Below are 21,049 nucleotides of genomic sequence, written 5' to 3' on the forward strand. Positions count from 1 at the left end.
TACTTGAATTTTTCTACAATGTATAGTTATATTCATAACCTGCCTCCATCATTAGGTTGTAAGTTTCTAAGAGCCCTATCTACAAAAATGTCTGCCCACTGTAGGATATCCCAACACACTGATGACTGAAGGGCAGGATTCCTACACAGAGCTGTAGCTCAGAAGGAACCAGTAGCAGCACAAAACACTACAGCCCTTTGTTCCTGTTAATTAAAATATTAATTAAACAACAACAAAACCCACACATGCCACACACCCTCAGAAACTCTAGTGGAAGTCATGCTAGGAGTCAGACTAGCTGTCCTTACTGCCTCCCACATAGCATGCAATGCAATACTTTCTGAAACATTGCTATCAGTCATAACCCCTGAAGGGAGCATGGGCTCTTTTTGGTTTTGTGCTTCCTTTTTGTTTTGTTTCATTTAATTATTCAGAATAACCTGGTGGACTTGCATTCAGATCAGAAGAACGTTTCTTGGTTCCATGTGATCTGCTTGTAAGTGCCTCTTATTCTGAGCTGCCTGTCAACCCACCAGTCTGCTGGGCCCAGGATGAGTTTACAGAGGCTGATAAAAGATGGATGACTAGCCCATGATGCCTGCATAGCCTGCCACAACTGTATATGAAGAGTACAAATCCCTTTTTGTCTTGAAGAAAGTGTTATGAAGTTTCCTTTCTCAATTTAAAGCCACGATGTGTTTGATCTCTTTATGAAACACTAGGTAATTATTGGGCTAAACCGCAACAGAAAAAGTTTACCTAGTTGAGGCTCAATAGCAAGAAGGAATGAATTCTATCCAAGTCTTCAGTATGCTCCACTTCAGTCTGGCCCTGTAGAACGTAAGCTCCACAACAGACAGCCACTGCAGTATTACTAATACCTTAGTACCGACACATAATAGGTATTCATTAAATACTTGTTGCATGGTTGAGTAAATGAATGGATGGAGCAAAGTTTGGGGATTGTTGAGATTTTTAGGGATACCAGGTAGCTTCTGTTACACAAATAACTGTTTCCCACTGGCAGACTGTACCCTGTAATTCTAAGGTCAGAACTTAACCCATTTGCCTTGAGGTTTTTATTTCACTTAAAATGAAAATGCCCCGTGCATTGGTAAGAGAATAAAAAATTTTAAGTCTTTATTGAATTTGTTACAACACTGCTTCTGTTTTGTTTTGTTTTTGTGGGTCACAAGGCATGTGGGATCTTAGCTCCCCAACCAGGGATCAAATCTTCATGGCAAGGCAAAGTCTTAACCACAGGACCTCCAGAAAAGTCCCCAGTAAAAGAATAAATTGGTACAACCTTACTGAAAAGCAACTTGGCAGTTTATGAAAATGGAAAATATTCATTCACTTTCACCTAGGACCAACACTTTCAGAAATGTATCCTCCAGAAATACATACATACAAAGAGGTTGATTGCATTATTGTTTCTAATGGGGGGCAAGGGGAAGCAAGATGGGGAAGAAAATCCCTAACCTATCCTACATACCCATATGTAGAGGATTGATTAGGGGGAAGCAATTTAACCACTGACTCTCCTCTTCCACCAATCAAAGATTCTCTGTGATCTTGACTCCCTCTCTCCTCCACGGTGCTTCTAAGAGACATCAGCCAGTGCCTCAGTGGTGACAACTGAGACACCTGAGAGGCACAGAAGACAGGAGACACCAAGCGGCTCAGAGCCTTCATGGAACGGGAACAAGAGACTAGGTAAGGATCTAAAGGCGTGCATAAGAGCATCTGATATCATAGCTGTATTATTTACAAGAATGCTTGTCTTTTCGAGATACATACGGGAATACTTACAAAAGAAATTGTATAACATCAGAAATTTATCCCCAAATAATTTGGTGTCAGGAGAAGATGGGTTATAGATCCAACAAGACTGAACTAGGTGATAGATACATGGGGGTACATATTCTTATTTCATATATTTGAAATTTTCTATAACAAAAAATTTTCTTAAGAAAATGTGCTCTTTGGTTTCTTCGGAGATGTTAAGACTTCCCAAGTTCCCAGTTTTAATCAGTCAATAAAAATATTTGATATCAAGCCAAAAGATAACCAACCTAATCAAGGCAGAAAACTACATATGGCAACTGGGAGATGGAATGTTTCCAGCATTCAGAGAAAGGAGACAGAACCATAGGCTGGAAGGCCAGAAAGCCTCAGGGAGAAGGTGGGACAGTAAGGAGACAAGTCTAATCATAATGGACACATAGCCCCTGTTGGCAAGGGGTCTCTGGGTCCCTGGAAATGGGTATGCCAGCCACCTCAGCCCTACCTGGATCCTCATATCAGGAAGTGGATTCCTGGAACACTGGTGTTTGCTCTTGGATCGCCTCAAAAATTCTGAAGTTAAGACATGCCTTGGGCCAAAGTTTCTCCCAGGCACATGTCATACCGTTTTTGGTCTTTCCTCCCAAGTGGCAGTGATGTTTATGAAGCCCTTCATAACATCCATCTTCCACCAGTCTCCAATGGGTGGTCCTAAACACAGCTAGACGGCAGAACTCATTCACTTCGGCAGATGGTGGTGTGCAGTTCTATGGTGTGGTGGGCTAACCAACCTTTACTGGTACAGAGCAGGCAGTACAGTGGACTACAGTGGTTCTCTTTGGCTAAACACTAGTAAGAGTACTCCCAACAAGATTAGACACACACACACACACACACACATCACACACGTTACACCATAGTATGTTTACATTATACAAGTATATTTTTATGGAAAATTCTTCAGAGACAAACAGCATTATAGTGAATCAGTACTGAGGAGGGTTAAATAGCATATGAGTATGATATCTATTAATAATATATGCCAAGCATATCTGCACATATTATGAAGCACTTTACACGTTATCTCTTTTTTTTTTTTTAATAAATTTGTTTATTTTAGTTGGGGGCTAATTACTTTACAATATTGTAATAGTTTTTGCCATCTCTTTTTTAATTTTATTTATTTTTGGCTTTGTTGGGTCTTCATTGCTGTGCATGGGCTTTCTCCATTTGCAGCAAGTGGGGCTACTCTCCAGTTGCAGTCTGAGGGCTTCTCATTGTGGTGGCTTCACTTGCTGTGGAGCACAGGCTCAAGGGTGCATGGGCACAGTAGCTGTGGCTTGAGGCTCCAGAGCACAGGCTCAGTAGTTGTGCTAAGCACACGGGCTTAGTTGCCCCACAGCATGTGGAATTCTTCCAGACCAGGGATTGGACCCACATGCCCTGCATTGACAGGCGGATTCTTAACCATTGGACCACCAGGGAAGTCCTATTATCTCTTTAAATCCTTACAATGACAGCCCTATTGGCAGGTTTTATTATCATCCCTCAGATAAAAAACTCATTATAAATTATCTTATTTACTCTTCATAATGATAGTGCAATTAACAGGTTAACAGGTTCCATTATTGTCCCACAGATAAAAACATACGGCACAGAGAGGTTAAGTAACTTATGTAGTGGAGCCAGGACTCAAATCCAGAGCCCAAGTGCTTAACTGCTGAGGCTATGCCAACAACTCGAAAACGTTGCTTCAGGTACAACTGGATTCTGGTGCAAGGTTCCAGGTGAGTGCTCCTTTATTGTACACACTTTTGTAGAGCAAAAGACTTCCCCATATTTGCCTTTTGAGGAGGACAAGTAGGATTAGCTAATGCCAATTTTCTTGGGGAAGGGCTGTATGCAGGGAAGTTGCTAGCCAGTCTAGTAACTGTGCAATCCAGAACAAAGTTCTCTTAGTCCAGGGTAATTGGCTGGGCTGGTAGAGTCTGACTAGATTTCAGCAGCCCTGGACCTTGGCTACCATAGATGGTAATCCCAGCCATAAGAGTGTAAGAGGGAGTCACAGGAGACCTTCGTGGAGTGAGAAGCTCTCATTTCATCACAGATGTTGGGGGCCATGTAGTCTCCCCTCTATCCCTGAGTTGCCAGAGGGAGTAACTGCTGACTGGCTCTTTCTCCCTTCACCTTTGCTCCAACAGCCAATGGTTTCCAAAGCACCAAAGCCTGTGTCAAGGGCCTCTAACACAGACAGAGCAGAGCAGGTCTCTGTAGCCCAACTTAGTAAGCCACCACTGACTCTGCTTCCTGGGCTCCCATCACACTCCCCTGCAGTCTAACTCCCACCTCCTCCACAACCCTGAAACCCCTTCGGCCATGTTCAGTCTCTGTCCTCCTTGACCATGCTGCAGCCTTCACTAACGACAATGACTGGTTCTAGAGTCTTCTCTTTTGGTTTTTCAATTTCTCTTCCTTTTTTTTTTTGGCTGTTCTTTCCCAGCCTCTCTCATGGCATTTTCTTCCTCAGCCTCCTTTTAAATGTTGGTATTCCCCAGGGCCTCATGCGTGGACCCACCTTCTCTTTCTTCAGATGCTCTCTGGGTGATCACATCCATTACTGAGGCTTCCCTCGTCTCTCTTCTGAGGAGTCCTCAATCTGTTTCTGTTGCCTAAATCTTTCTTAAACTTGAGAAGAAAAAAAAAGTGAATTTCAACAAACCTCTGCTTATACAATTCTTTAAATTAAAAAATTTTTTATTCCTTTTTATTTAATTCTCTCTTTTTTTCTTTGCAGTCTTAACCACTGGGTTACCAGGGAAGTCTGAGTACTTTCATTTTACAATGCTCTTTAGATACACATTAGCCAAAACCTTAGAGCCAAGATTTAGGTCACTCAATATCCAGAAATATTCCACCACAAAACACTTAGCAAAGCCTACCCTTGTTGTAAAAAAGTTAGCTAAATCACACTTAACTGTTTCGTTAGGGAAAAAATCCAACTTTGTTTTTCAGTTCAAACAAAAATGTTAATATTGTTTCAAGAAATAGTCTTAAAAACCACTGAGAGACTAAATACAGAACATACTTAGTAAAATTAATGATTAAAAACAGTCAAATTGACATTAAAATAATACTGATATAATTCAGTTGAGTTCGGTTACACAGTCATGTCCAACTCTTTGCAACCCCATGGACTGCAGCACGCCAGGCTTTCCTGTCCATCACCAACTCCCGGAGCTTGCTCAAACTCACGTTCATTGAGTCAGTGATGCCATCCAACCATCTCTTCCTCTGTTGTCCCCTTATTGTCCTGCCTTCAATATTTCCCAGCATCAGGGTCTTTTCCAATGAGTCAGTTCTTCTCATCAAGTGGCCAAAGTATTGCAGTTTCAGCTTCAGCATCAGTCCTTCCAATGAATATTCAGGACTAATTTCCTGTAGGATTGACTGGTTTGATCTCCTTGCAGTCCAAGGGACTCTCAAGAGTCTTCTCCAACACCACAGTTCAAAAGCATCAATTCTTCGGCACTCAGTTTTCTTTAGAGTCCAAGTCTCACGTCCATACATGACTACTGGAAAAGCCATAGCTTTGACTAGATGGACCTTTGTCAGCAAAGTAATGTCTCTCCTTTTTAATATGCTGTCTAGGTTGGTAATAGCTTTTCTTCCAAGGAGCAAGCATCTTTTAATTTCGTGGCTGCAGTCACCATCTGCAGTGATTTTGGAGCCCCCCCAAAACAAAATCTGTCACTCTTTCTATTGTTTCTCCATCTATTTGCCATGAAGTGATGGGACCGGATGCTATGATCTTAGTTTTTTGAATGTTAAGTTTTAAGCCAACTTTTTCACTCTCCTCTTTCACTTTCATCAAGAGGCTCTTTAGTTCTTCACTCTCTGCCATAAGGGTGGTGTCATCTGCATATCTGAGGTTATTGATATTTCTCCTGGCAATCTTGATTCCAGCTTGTGCTTCTTCCAGCCCAGCGTTTCTCATGATGTACTCTGCATATAAGTTAAATAAGCAGGGTGACAATATACAGCCTTGGCGTACTCCTTTCCCAATTTGGAACCAGTCTGTTGTTCCATGTCCAGTTCTAACTGTTGTTTCTTGACCTGTATACAGATTTCTCAGGAGGCAGGTAAGGTGGTCTGGTATTCCCATCTCTTTCAGAATTTTCCACAGTTTGTTGTGATCCACACAGTCAAAGAGGTGGCAAGATTACACAGAAGAACCATACAAAAAAATATCTTAATGACCCAACCTCGATGATGTGATCACTCGCCTAGAGCCAGACATCCTGGAATGCAAAGTCAAGTGGGCCTTAGGAAGCATCACCAATGTAATTAAATTACCAATTTTTATAACAGCTATAAAAACAGGAATACATTTATACGCTGTTTCTCTTTTCTTAATTTACAATAATGTAAAGTAAGTACAGTCAAAAATAATGTTTTTATATAAATTGAAAAGTCTAATGAAAGTTTTAAATATTTTTGCATTAATTGTGTTTGTGTATAATTCTTTGGAAAAAATTACATAGGAATTATATAAAAACAGGTAAGGGAATTTCCTGGCAGTCCAGAGGTTAAGACTCCATATTTCCAGTGCAGCAGGTGTGGGTTTAGTCCCTGGTGGGGGAACTGAGGATCCTGTGTGCCATGTGGCACAGCCAAGAAAATATTTGTAAAAATAAATAAATAAAATTTTTAAAAAAACAGATAAAAACTGCCATCATTGCCTCTTCCCTCATCAGTCCTTTTGCCATACATCATGACTAAACTTCTCATACATAAGTAACTAAAGAGGAAGACAAATGACTAAAAAGGCATTTAATCATGTATTGCTAAAAATGAATTTGTCAACAGCTAACATATAATTCTCTTATTTTGCTAATAAGAAGTAATTATATTAAATATTTTATGAGGATTGACTTTCTTTTGAGGAAAATATTTCATACTATGATTTTTGATAAATATATTATTGAATATTGTATACCACCTAAAAAACCATGTAAAAATCTAATCTGCTGGTTTTAGTCAAAATATACTGAAGTGTTAATAAGCCAGGAAAATATTACAATTAGCTTTAAAAGATTCAGTATCATCAACCTGTATTGCTACAGCCCAGCATAAGATATGTTTAAGGAAAGAAGAGCCCTTATCTTTTAGAGAGTCTTTCTGAAATATCTACAAATAATATGAAATCCTTTTGAAGGATTTCCTTCAAAGTCATAAGGGAGTGGTGAGAATTGTACTTTACCTCTATGGTCTTCTTCCCAAACCCCCTAACTACAGTCTAAACATGAGAAAAATATCAGACAAATCCCAATTGTGCGATTTTGCAAAATACCTGAGCAGTAATCCTGAAAACTTTCAATGTCATCAAAACCAAGAAAATTCTGAGAAAGTGTCAGTCAGACCAGAGGAGACTAAAGAGATACAAAAAGTGAATGTGATATGGTATTCTGGGTGGGATCCTGGAAGAGAAGAAGGACATTAGGTGAAAACCAGTGAAATCCAAATGAAGTATGGAGTTTAGTTGATAATACTGTACTGAAATTGGTTCTTTAGTTGTGACAACTGTACTATGATAACGTAAGATGTCAACAATAGGGGAAAATGGGCATAGAGTATATGAGAACTCTGTACTATCTTTTGCAAGACTATTTTAAAAGACAATTCCAGGGACTTTTCCAGTGGTCCATTGGCTAAGAATCTGCCTGCCAATGCAGGGCACATGGGTTCAATCCCTGATCTGGGAAGATCCCACATGCTGCAGGGCAACTGACCCAGTGAGCCAAAACTGTTGAGCCCAAGCTCCACAACTAGAGAAAGCCCTCAAGCAGCAACAAAGACCCAATGCAGCCAAAAATAAAAATAAATAAAAGACAATTCTAAAATAAAATTTTTAAGGGACTTCCCTGGCAGTACAGTGGTGTAGACTCTGCTACCAACGTGGGGGATGCTGGTTTGATCCTTAACTGGGGAATTAAGATCCCACATGCCGTGCAGCCAAAAATAAATAAATAAAATAAAAATTTTAAGATAATCATTATGGAGAGGGAAAAGCAGATGGGGTGTATGGTTGGGATGGAATTGGACACGTGTTAGTGGTTACTGGGGCTATGTAATGGAAGTTCATTATACTTTTCTGTCTATATTTATTTATGATTGAAATTGTTATAAGGTTAAAAAATACATATATTGTGTTGGGGCATCCTCAAAGCCATCCACAGGTTCTATGATTTGCTAGGAGGACTCTTGTTATTCAGTGGCTCAGTCATGACCGACTCTTTGCAACCCCATGGACTGCAGCATGCCAGCCTTCCCTGTCCTTCACTATCTCCCAGAGTTTGCTCAAACTCATGTTCATTGAGTCGATGATGCCATCCAACCATCTAGGACTCAGCATATAATCATACTCACAACTCTTAATTTCTTTTGTTTATTATAAGCTTTATTTGAGTTAAATATAGAAAACAGTATACTTTTATTTGCAATTTAATGATGCAAGTTGTTATGGCAATCTAAAATAGTTTACAGTAATTTCTTTTGTATTACATATCATATTATCCTTTTGAACATTATATGTATGTAAGGAATAAAGCTAATCATTTATGAATTTTAACAATAATCAGAAAATTTTCTTCCAAACAATTTCCTTAAGTGTGATGCTAGGTATAAAGCTCATAATTGCCAAAATATTTATATTAAGTGCATGAACCCATCATTAAATAAAGATAAATATCCTTACAGTGAAAGGACAGAAAATAAAATCAGCAAAGGGAAAAAGCACAGGGAGCAAAGTTCAGACGAAACCAAGCACAAGCTTCCTAGAGTCCTCTCCCTCTGAAGTCATACAGAATGCACCTAATGCCTTCCCAGGATCACACGTGTCTACCAGGGAAGCTCAACTGGAGAAACCCAGTGCTGTTACTGAAGATTGGTTACATAAGCACCCTCTGCCTAGCACATGTCAAGATTCCAGACTCTCAGAAAATATTCAGTATCAACCACATTGTAAAACATTTTACGCACAGTGAGCCATCTATACCATTTAGGTAAAGTGTAATATCAACATAGGGAAATATTCAGCAGTTAAGTTCCCAAATGTGAGCCAAAGGCCAACCCTGCCAGCAAGTCTTTATAAGGATAGTCTTAGGGCTAAACACACACACACGCATACACACGCGCACACACAGAGGCATACCACTCTGATACAGCACAAGGATGTTTTATAACTCACATACTCCTCTTCTATGGAAGGTACCTCCACAATACTCACTTGGAGACCCCATCTCCTATTCTGGTCCACAGGTGCGTGTCTGAAGGCAGGAGGGAGGACACTGTGAGGTGTGGAGGTCTGAGAAGAACAAGTTCCAAGTTTCTCTGTAGGCATAGCCATAAATAAGCCTGTAACCCTGCACTTTTGTTCTTTGCTTTTTCCCTTCTGTAGGTGGCACTTTAGTTCTGAGAAGTCTACCTGGAGAAAGAGAAGGAAAAGAAAAATGGAAGAGAAAAGAAGGAGGCCTTCTGAGAGACTGAGACAGAATCCCGTCAGCAAAATGCTCCTAGATATCTCCTGGATCCATTCTTATGCCAGTGCAGGAGGGTTGGGAATATCATGAAACAGGTGAGTTTAAGGTTCATAAAGTATATACAAGTGGTGATGTTCTGTGGGCAGGCAGATCTAGAGCTGGTGAAGAGCTGAGGGATACAGATCTGCAAGGGTTCCCATCCCCTTCAAATGAGGTAATACACACCATCTGATATACTATAGTACACAAGCAATGAACTTTTTTGTTAAACCTTGTGAATGTCTTGTGAATAGGGCCTTCAAATTATGTGTGTGTTAGAAGAATGACTGTAGCTTCTCTCATCCTGTTTGGCATTAAAAAAAAAAAGTTCCTTTTAGTATGCTTAGAAGCCTCAAAAAATAGAACTAAGCCAAGTTTCTCATAATTTTCGGAGGCCCAAGAAAGATAACTGGTTGGTAATACACCTTCAGAATTCATCAGCACCCAGATCTTGGTGAATTGAAACAAAGGGAGTGCAGCTCCTTAAGGAGAAAAGAGGGTTCTGGAACCAGAACATTTAAGGGACTCCATAAAGAGCCACCTATAAAGGGGGCTAATCAGAAATGGCCAAAGATACAGGAGAAAACAAGTGAAATGAAGTTGGGGAAATATGGCCACCAAGGGGTGGAAAGGAAAGTCAGGAAGACCCAAGTCAAGAGTGCATTTGACAGAGGAATTAATCAACAGCATCAAATAATCGCTGATTTTCCCCGGTCAGCACCAACCAGAGTAATTCTGCCAACTCCCCTTTCTCCTTTCCCCCGGTACTCTTTATACATCACTTTTGACTCTTTTTACAGGATTTTAACCGGTGGTTTACAGTTTATGTCCTCCAATTGGATGGCTCCGGGAGTTGCTGATGGACAGGGGGGCCTGGCGTGCTCCGGTTCATGGGGTCGCAAAGAGTCGGACACGACTGAGCGACTGAACTGAACTGAATTGGATGGCTCAAGCAGGAGGTCTGAATCTTATTCATTTTCCTCTCTAAAGCCTTACGTCTCCTGCTCAATTAATATCACTGAAACGATCTGAAGAAAATTTGAAAAACCACCCCCCAACCCCACCCCCGAACAAAGACCTTATCTTTTAACCTCCAGCAGCCAAATTTCCCTCGACACGACCAACTGCGCAGGCGCAGAGGCAGACCACCCAGCTTTCTCAGGTCTTTGCATTTGGCGCGAAATCTCCGCTCCGTGGGCGGGGCTGAGAGAGAAACCGCGCTCATTGGACAGGTTTGGCGCGAATCCCGGGACTCCTGAGCCACGATTGGCTCCGGCCTTCCAGCGAAGGGGCGGGACGGAGGCGGCGCGCGCAGAGCGGCAGCGTCGGAGGAGAAGCAACTCTAGTGTGGCGCCAGCTGCCCTTCAGCGTTAGGCAGATATGGATCTTGCTGCCGCAGCGGAGCCGGGCGCCGGCAGCCAGCATCTGGAAGTCCGCGACGAGGTGGCCGAGAAGTGCCAGAAACTGTTCCTGGACTTCTTGGAGGAGTAAGTCGGCTGTCGCCCCTTAATCGCGGAACTGCCCCTCCCGGCTTCCGGAGTCTGGGGCCGCCTAGGGCCTCGCGCGTGTTTGGGTACGGAGGGGTCGCGCTCCTCGGAGAGCGGGCCGCGGGGAGGAGCCTGGGCCGGGCTGGGCTGGTCTCCAGGGTTGGTGAAATTCATCTGGAGCCCTTCCTCGGGCTCCTGCCGTGTGCTGTGTCCTGGGCCGAACGCTTAGGCCTGTTGTTCAGTCCTCACAGCCCGAAAGGCTGGTGGTCGCGTAGCCCCCGGTTCCCTGTGCGGACGCCGAAGCTGGGTGGGAATGAGTAACTCGTCCACTTAGGCCGCACGTCTGAGTCGTGGGGGGATGCCGAGCTGGCGTGGGAATCCTGGCGGGGGCCTCATGGGGTCCACCGAGGGCCAGGCAGCACTGGAGCCTGTGGAGGTAAATGTACGGTAATGAACCCGGTGCTTGACAGATGCTCGAGCAGGGACCGCCCTGCTTTGCTTACGGCACTGAACACGCTCCCTCCATCTCTTCCTTCCCTTCCAACCCCCCAAATCCCTCTTTTCTTTCTTGTCTTTTTTTTTTTGCTTTTGCTTTTTTTTAGGCTCCAGGCATCTCAAACCCCCTCTCTCTGGTTTGCAGCCACTGACACCAGTTACTTTTCTTAGATCACGCAGAATATTGCTGCTCTCCCTGAGTGTGGACTCGATTGCTTCCAGGAAGAAGTGGAAGCACTTTGGAATGAGTTAGGAAAAAATTTTTTGTAAGAGTTCAGCTTTTTAATTTGATCATTTCTTGCATTTGAAGTACTCTTCGATGACATCCTTGGCCTGAGACTCTGCAATAGTCCTAAAAAAATTATATACGATTTTACTAATATTTAGAAGTTCTACTAAGTTGTCAGCATTAGTTATACTGAAGCTTTAAAAAATTAGCACATGTCTTATGAAAATACTTTCCATCATTAAAGTTTCTTGTGGCTATCCTTAGGGACCTTAATGACTTCAATATCTTTAAGCATAACATGACAGGAAATTCTTTTTTTGTTGTTGTAGTAAAAACCCATTTTAACGTTTTTTAAACATAGAGTTCACTGATGTTAAGTACATTTGCCTTGTAATATAGCCATCACTAACATCCATCTCCAGCTTTTCTTCTTTCCAAACTGAAACTCTGCACTCACTAAACAATAATTCACCATTTCCCCACCCCCACCCCCCTCCCCACCTCCAGCACCTGGCAACCCTTCTATTTTCTGTCTGTGAATTGGACTACTCTAGGTACCTCAGACTTGGCATTATACAATATTTGTCCTTTTGTGACCAGCTTACTTCACTTAGCATAATGTCTTTGAGGTTTATCCATGTTGTAGCATGTGCCAGAATTTTTTTTTTAAGGGTGAATAGTACTCATTATGTCTATTCTACGTTTCCTTTGTTTACTCATCCATCCATGGACATATGGGATGTTTCCACACTGTTACTGTTAATAGTTCTGCTGTCTTAATGAAATTCTGATATACTTAATACCATAGTTTATATTTCGCCACAGGACTGGAAAAGGTCAGTTTTCATTCCAATCCCAAAGAAAGGCAGTGCCAAAGAATGCTCAATCTACTGCACAATTGTACTCATCTCACACGCTGGTAAAGTAATGCTCAAAATTCTCCAAGCCAGGCTTCAGCAATACGTGAACTGTGAACTTACAGATATTCAAGCTGGTTTTAGAAAAGACAGAGGAACCAGTGATCAAATTGCCAACATCCGCTGGATCATCGAAAAAGCAAGAGAGTTCCAGAAAAACATCTATTTCTGCTTTATTGACTATGCCAAAGCCTTTGACTGTGGATCACAATACACTGTGGAAAATTCTGAAAGAGATGGGAATACCAGACCACCTGACCTGCCTCTTGAGAAACCTGTATGCAGGTCAGGAAGCAACAGTTAGAACTGGACATGGAACAACAGACTGGTTCCAAATAGGAAAAGGAGTACGTCAAGGCTGTATATTGTCACCCTGCTTATTTAACTTATATGCAGAGTACATCATGAGAAACGCTGGGCTGGAAGAAGCACAAGCTGGAATCAAGATTGCCAGGAGAAATATCAATAACCTCAGATATGCAGATGACACCACCCTTATGGCAGAAAGTGAAGAAGAACTAAAGAGCCTCTTGATGAAAGTGAAAGAGGAGAGTGAAAAAGTTGGCGTAAAGCTCAGCATTGAGAAAACTAAGATCATGGCATCTGGTCCCATCACTTCGTGGGAAATAAATGGGAAAACAGTGTCAGACTTTATTTTTCTGGGCTCCAAAATCACTGCAAATGGTGATTGCAGACGTGAAATTGAAAGACGCTTACTCCTTGGAAGGAAAGTTATGACCAACCTAGATAACATATTAAAAAGCAGAGACATTACTTTGCCAACAAAGATCCATCTAGTCAAGGCTCTGGTTTTTCCAGTGGTCATGTATGGATGTGAGAGTTGGACTGTGAAGAAGGCTGAGCGCCGAAGAATTGATGCTTTTGAACTGTGGTGTTGGAGAAGACTCTTGAGAGTCCCTTGGACTGCAAGGAGATCCAACCAGTCCATCCTAAAGGAGATCAGTCCTGGGTGCTCATTGGAAGGACTGATGTTGAAGCTGAAATCCCAATACTTTGGCTACCTCATGTGAAGGGTTGACCCATTGGAAAAGACCCTGATGCTGGGAAGGATTGGGGGCAGGAGGAGAAGGGGACGACAGAGAATGAGATGGCTGGATGGCATCACCGACTTAATGGACATAAGTTTGGGTAAACTCCAAGAGTTGGTGATGGACAGGGAGGCCTGGCGTGCTGCATTTCGTGGGGTTGCAAAGAGTCGGACAGGACTGAACGACTGAACTGAACTGAACTTTTCATATTGTTATTCTCTGCCTGATAACTATTCATCCTTCAAAGCCTAGCTAAAGATTCATACCTGTTAGTTAAACCCTGTGAACCTTTCAGGCAGCACCAATCCTTTCTTCCCCTATGTTCCCAGGCTGCATTTTCCATTATCTCTGGTAGTGTATCTACTGCCAGCTATTTCATCTGAATGTGAATCCCATGCTTAATCTCACCTAGCCACTATACCACTTTACAAAGGTCCTCAACTATGTTTGATATTAACAAATAATATAGTTACCTTCACTTCCTTGCAGTTTGCCTTGCAGCTAACTGCTGGGCACAATGATTAACAAGACAAATAGTCCTTATATTTGTTGAGAAAAAAATATTAACTCCCTCTCAAAATACCAACTTTGATTTGCCATTCCTTATGAAATAAAGTCCAAATTCTTCACAGCTGCTCTTTCTAGTTTCATCTTCCACAGCCATTCTGTCATCACCCACAGTCCTCCCATACCTTTCCTGACTGTCACATACTTGGAAACATCTGTGGCCAATCTATCTATCACTCATTTTTCCTTTCAGATTTTAAAAGTGTTTCCAGGCCAAATTCCAGTGCCACCTGTTATATGCATAAAGCCTTTCTAGGTGTTCCTGTTAGGCAAAATTAGTTTATATTCACCTGTCACATTTCTTTCACCTTTTTTTTTCTTTTGTTTTGGAAAGAACCCTTAACATGAGATCTACGCTCTTAACAAAATTTTAACTGTACAGTGTATTGTTCAGTAGATTCTGTTAGAACTTATCCATCTTGCTTCACTGAAACTTTTTTTTTAACTCATAACTCATAATTTTTATTTCTGTTTTGGTTTCAATATTGTGTTTCTGCTATACATCAACATGAATCAGCCATAAGTTCACATATGTCCCCTCTCTCTTGAACCTCCTTCTCACCTCCCACCCCATCCCACCCCTCAAGGTTGTCATGGAGCACCAGGTTTGAGCTCCCTGCATCATACACTAAATGCCCACTGTTATCTGTTTTACATATGGTAATATATATGTTTCAGTGTTAACTCTTTCAGTTTGTCCCTTCCTCTTCTTGCCACACTGTGTCCACAAGTTGTTGTCTTTGTGTCTCCATTGCTTCCCTGCCAATAGATTCATCAGTACCATCTTTCTAGATTCTGTCTATATGCATTAATAAACAATGTTTGTTTTTCTCTTTCTGATTTCACTTTGTTTAATAGGCTGTAGGTTCATCCACCTCATTAGTATCGACTCAAATGCATTTCTTTTCATTGACTGAAACTATGCCTATAATACCTCCACATTTTCCTTTTCCTCCAACCAACATTCCACTCTTTGATTCTATGAATTTGACCTTTGTTGGGAGGGCTTCACCCCATGACTTGTGTGATGTTAATTTCCTGACCGGAAATTGAACCCTGAACCCCACGCCCACAGCAGTGAAAGCACAGAGTCCTAACCATTTAACTGCCAGGAAATTCCCAAATTTGACTCTTTAAGATACCTCATTTAAGTAGAATCATGCAGTATTTGTCTTTGTGTGATTGGATGTTCATTGGAAGGACTGATGCTGAAGCTGAAACTCCAATACTTTGGCCAACTGATGCAAAGAAATGTCTCATTTGGAGAGACCCTGATGCTGGGAAGGATTGAAGGCAGGAGGAGAAGGGGATGACAGAGGATGAGATGGTTGAATGGCATTACCAACTCAATGGACATGAGTTTGAGTAAACTCCAGGAGTTGGTGATGGACAGGAAAGCCTGGCATGCTGCAGTCCCTGGGGTCACAAAGAGTCAGACACGACTGAGCGACTGAACTGGACTAGACTGAGTTGGTTTATTTCACGTAGCACCATGTCCTCAAGGTTCATCCACATTGAGACATTGCAGAATATCCTGTTTTAAGACTGAGTAAACATATAGAGAGAGTAACAGGGAAACTTACATTACCATGTGTAAAATAGATAGCCAATGGGAATTTGCTGTATGGCTCAGGGAACTCAAACCGGGGTTCTATAACAACCTAGAGGAGCAGGATGGAGAGGGAGATAAGAGGGAGAAGACATATGTATACCTATGGCTGATTTCAAGTAGATGTTTGGCAGAAACCAACAAAATTCTGTAAAGCAAGTATCCTTCAGTTAAAAAATAAATTTTAAAAAAAGATTGAATAAACATTTCGTTTATTCCTTTGTCTTAGACATTTAGATATCTTATCCCTCTCTTTAATAGAAATGTCTCCATGAGAGTGTCAACCCTAGGAGAAGAGCAATGCTATTATTTCCAACTTGTGGTACCTCTGGCATAGTGCTTTCCATAGAGATGTTCATAATGTATTAAACGGAACATACTGTATTTGAAGGAGGAATTTAGTTTTCCTCAAAACTATCTGCATGGTTATGTTAAAAGAATAAAAAGTAAATATATTACTATGATACTTGTTAGGAAAAAACACCCCAGCTTTACTTTGTGTGTATGTACATTTTCATTTCCCTGAGGTCTTGAGCCTGAAGCACCTCATTTCCGTGTATTTATTGATGCTCGTGTTCTTAAATCAACAATTAATCTGTCAGTTTTCCCTTTAGAAATTAAATCTTTGGATTATAGCCTGAGTTTTTTATTTAATATTTTCTAATCAACAAATGCTAACTGTTCTTTTATTGTTGTTATGTACAGTTAAGATTGGGAAATGTTAGATCAAGAAATTCAGATTTGAGACTTCCCTGGTGGTCCAGTGGTTAAGAATCCACCTTGCAATGCAAGGGATGTAGGCTTGATCCCTGGTCAGGGAACTAAGATCCCACATACCATGGAACTACTAAGCCTGAGAGCCTCAACTACTGAGCCAGCTGGCACACCACAACTAGAGAGTATGCGCTGCAATGAAAGATCCCACACAACGCAGTGAAGATCCCACATGCCACAACTAAGACTCGATGCAGCTAAATCAATAAATATTGGGGGGGGGTTCAGATTTAAATCTGAAGACCTAGATTTTCTATGTTCCCAACTTTGTACAAAAGATTTCATGGGCATTCTCTCATTTAATCTTCACAGTTAACCTTACAGGATGATGTTCTAATCTTTTTCATTATTATTATATTCAAAAAGAAGAGGGACAAGTTTAGAGAAGACAGGTGACTAGCCTTAAGGTATACAACTACTAAAATGGGCCTCTCTGGCCCTAAAGCTGATGACCTTTAACCAGTACACTGAATTATCAAGCATTCAGATTCTTTTACTGCCTAATTTCAGTTTAATCTGATTTGTATGTATCTGCAGGTTCCAGAACAGCGATGGAGAAATTAAGTACTTGCAGTTAGCTGAGGAGTTAATTCGTCCTGAGAGAAACACGTTGGTTGTGAGTTTTGTGGACCTGGAGCAATTTAACCAGCAACTTTCTACCACCATTCAAGAGGAGTTCTATAGGTATGGTATATTATTCTTTAAGTAAACGTGGAACCTGGGAAGCCAGCTCTTGTTGGAATGGAAGTGTTAATTTGTGAGGATAAAGGCAGGGCAAGTGTCACAGAAGCCCTTTTTTATAGCCATTGGTCATTTTAATGCTGCTCTAAACTAATTTAGGCCTTTGTGGAGTTGACTATTTTTCACATGCAGATATTAAAAATCTCTGCTTTCTACTGATAGTTTTTCCAAGTGTTGAGATAATTGCTTACTTTGTGTCAGGCATTCAGTGCTATTGCTAAGTCATTCATTTAATCCATTCCCCATCCCATATTAAATAAAATCCCTTGAAACATTTTAAAAGCTGAACAATATTTTGGGGGCAGAAGTTAGACATTAGGCTTTTAATTTGCTTTTGATTGCTATGTAAAGCAAGAAACATCTTTCTACACAAAATTCTGTCTGCATTTGGATTAAATGAATGTGACAATCTGTATAAATAAAATCAGATAAATAAACACTGTGGACAGTTATGAAGGAGAAATGAAAACCCAGGAATAAGGAGTCACAGTCCTATTTTTTCACCTGGTAGACTAGGAGATGGATTTGTCTCAGTGTTTCTAGTCATATCTGACTATCAAGAATGGCTAGAAGGATAAGCAGCAGAGTTTATTGTGAAAGTATGTAGTAGGAAAAGTTGTCCTGACAAGTGAGAGGGAGGTAGAAAATTGGGCTGATGGTAGAAACACCTATGTCCATACCTCATGCACAGACTGCCGTGCAGTTCTGTCTGCTGAGAGTAGCTGATCCTTCAGAGGACTTCCAGATCCTACTGCTTAAACCAAGCTACTGCAGCTGTTTAAAACTTAAATCAAGGGGACATGCACACACCCACCTAACCAGCCAGGTGAAATGTTCCTGCCAACTTGCTCTCACATCAGTACACAGATTCCTTCCCTACCTTTATCCATTTCCTGTCAATGAAGAATTAAACCTGGAAGAATATACTAGGCCTTGACACCAAGTGGGATGCTGCTTTGCTATTAAGAGGTAGTATACTGCCCAGGTTCAAGAAGAATAATCTTGGACAGAGGAATGGTCTCTGTTGTGCATGCTAAATGATTATTTAAAAATAATAGATATCAAGGAATAGCACTTTATATTTGGTGTTTGTGTTGTCTTAGATGTATTTGTGGTGTAATAGAAGAGGATTGAAGAGGTTCCTGGACGAGATGATAGAATGGTCCTGCATAGTTAAATTCTAAAGCTTGGTTGTAATCAGATGAAATTCCTTAGTTTCAGCTATTGGGAGGCATGAAAGGGAAAAGAGGGCTTGGTAAGCCTCTTAAAGTTGTAAGTTGATTTTCTTTTTGCTTGCTTTTCAGAGTTTACCCTTACCTATGTCGAGCCTTGAAAACCTTTGTCAAAGACCGTAAAGAGATCCCTCTTGCCAAGGATTTTTATGTTGCATTTCAAGACGTACCTACCAGACACAAGTAAGAAACTCTTTGAAAGGAAAAAGAATTCATTGAATAGTATAGCTATCACTTGTCAGAAAGCTCAGAAGGTTGTAGTATTACATCTGTAAAGAGTTATACCCAGTTATCCAGAACATTTAGTTTTGGGAAAATCTGTATTTCCAGGGAAATGGAAAGGGAAGTAAGTTAGGTGAAGTCATTTCTAGGGATTATCATACTTTAGGATACCTTTCAAGGGATGTTTAGGTGAAAGCTTAGTTTAGAGAGAAAATATGAAAATTGAGAGCAGTCACAAAAATTAATGAATTGTCAAGAGCTTAAAGAGCATAACTTTTAAACTGTTTTCCTCTTTAGCAATTATTTAAAGAATAATTTATTGGAGGAAATAAAAGTGATATTTTGAAAACTTTACTAAAATTACCTATAAAGTTACCAAGTTATTTAATATAAAATGAGTTTCTGAAATAAAGTGTTTTCTAAACCTTCGAGTTCAAACAAACAAAATTTCCCCCATGACAACTGTACTATGAAAATGCTTATTTAGAAATGTAGGTCAGCAGAAAATATATTTGTGTGTGTGCTCAGTCACACAGTCATGTCCAACTCTTTGTGATGCCATGGACTGTGGCCACCAGGCTCCTCTGTCTGTGAGCTTTTTCTCAGCAAAAATACTGGAGTGGGTTGCTATTTCCTCCTCCAAAGGATCTTCCCAGTCCAGGGATCAAACACACATTTCCTGCGTTGCATAGAGTCTTTACCACTGCGCCATCTGGGAAGCCCCTGTTTTATAATTGTAATTACATTTCTTTCATGTCCTTTACTTAGGTTTTTTATTATTATTATTATTCATTTATGTATTTTGTTGTGGACACATGTACGTTATACTTCAGGAATGGGCATGTTGACTAAATCACTCTTTTAGGAGAGTCTAAAGAATACCTTGTCTCTTATTGTTTTAAGCATAAATTATCTTTGAATATCCTCTCATTAAAAGTGAAAATTTTTAGTTTGGAAATGAACGTTTACTAATGCAGTATCTTTCTTTAAACAGAATTCGAGAGCTCACCTCATCCAGAATTGGTTTGCTTACTCGGATCAGTGGGCAGGTGGTACGGACTCACCCAGTTCACCCAGAGCTTGTGAGCGGAACTTTCCTGTGCTTGGACTGTCAGACAGTGATCAAGGATGTGGAACAGCAGTTCAAATACACACAGCCAAACATCTGTCGAAATCCAGTTTGTGCCAACAGACGGAGATTCCTACTGGATACAAATAAATCAAGATTTGTTGATTTTCAAAAGGTATTAATTCTGTTTAGATCAGATTCAGCCTATGCTAATAATTTACTTCTGCTGCTGCTGCTACTGCTAAGTTGCTTCAGTCGTGTCCAACTCTGTGTGACCCCATAGACGACAGCCTTCCAGGCTCCCCCGTCCCTGGGATTCTCCAGGCAAGAACACTGGAGTGGGTTGCCATTTCCTTCTCCAATGCATGAAAGTGAAAAGTGAAAGCAAGGACACTCAGTCGTGTCCGACTCTTGGCGACCCCATGGACTGTGGCCTACCAGGCTCCTCCATCCATGGGATTTTCCAGGCAAGAGTACTGGAATGGGTTGCCATTGCCTTCTCCAATTCACTTCTAGGCACTTGTAATTATTATTATAAGCTTAACTTAGGCAATGTTGTAATTGCCTAAAGATCCGTGACTTACATAAAAACTGACTGCAAGTTTAAGCTAAAAATTTGTCATGCAAATTTCAGTTATCAGTATATAAATGTGTTCTAACTTTTAATAACTTGGATTGGAAGCTCCTTCAGACAAAACATATTTGTCAAAGAATAAGCAGTAACTTATTATTAGTTATCACTATAAGTTAGAGTTATGGAAACTTTGAAGAAGTAGAGACTTGACTTGGTATAAGATTTGGAGATGATGGTTAAGGAGAAGGAAGGCATAAGTAAAAGGACAGGTGAAAATGGACATCCTTGTCAATAGCTATGGCGATTATTGTGATTAAAGTAGAGGACCCAAATTGGAGATCGTCTGAGAGATGATTTCAGATGATTTGATATGAGGCATGGAAGATCCTCAAATTGAGAAGTTTGGACCTGTTTTGAAAAGCAAGAGGAATACATTTTCAGATGTGTATTTTTCTTCATTTCAGGAAGATTAATGGGACAACAGTGGTAGTATTTAACAAGAGACTAACAGGCAGTTATGGTTACCTGGGCAAGAGATAGATGGTAGCAGTTAAGAATGAAGGGGCTAAGTCTCTTTAGGACTGAGTAACTAGGGAATATGCAAGGAGGAAAGAAAAGTTGCAGCAGCTCAAGCACTAGGAGAGTGAGTACCAGACTGAAATAAATAATATTAAATTCAACTTTTAGTTTTTACTTAGTTTTCTTGTATTATTTTGATACTT

General features: G+C 40.7%; 1 protein-coding gene and 1 long non-coding RNA gene across 2 annotated transcripts in view; one reads left to right on the forward strand and one right to left on the reverse strand.

The window, feature by feature from the left end:
* Positions 1-2,705: 2,705 nt before the first annotated feature.
* LOC145541769 (uncharacterized) lies at positions 2,706-10,490 on the reverse strand. Its single transcript, XR_014079269.1, has 3 exons — positions 10,441-10,490; positions 9,071-9,268; positions 2,706-4,470 (listed from the first exon to the last, which is right to left on the reverse strand). It is a non-coding gene; the product is annotated as an uncharacterized LOC145541769 (long non-coding RNA).
* Positions 10,491-10,675: 185 nt separating this feature from the next.
* Positions 10,676-21,049, forward strand: part of MCM6 (minichromosome maintenance complex component 6) — a 36,016-nt gene continuing 25,642 nt past the window's right edge. Inside the window, exons 1-4 of the mRNA XM_081579119.1 lie at positions 10,676-10,849; positions 17,027-17,173; positions 18,535-18,645; positions 19,679-19,928. Coding sequence (XP_081435245.1) covers positions 10,743-10,849; positions 17,027-17,173; positions 18,535-18,645; positions 19,679-19,928 — 615 coding nt within the window. The 5' untranslated portion in view covers positions 10,676-10,742. The remainder of the gene's footprint in view (positions 10,850-17,026; positions 17,174-18,534; positions 18,646-19,678; positions 19,929-21,049) is intronic.

This window comes from Giraffa tippelskirchi, chromosome 3, assembly GCF_054371585.1.
Source record: "Giraffa tippelskirchi isolate mGirTip1 chromosome 3, T2T-mGirTip1v1.2.pri, whole genome shotgun sequence".
NCBI lineage: Eukaryota > Metazoa > Chordata > Mammalia > Artiodactyla > Giraffidae > Giraffa > Giraffa tippelskirchi.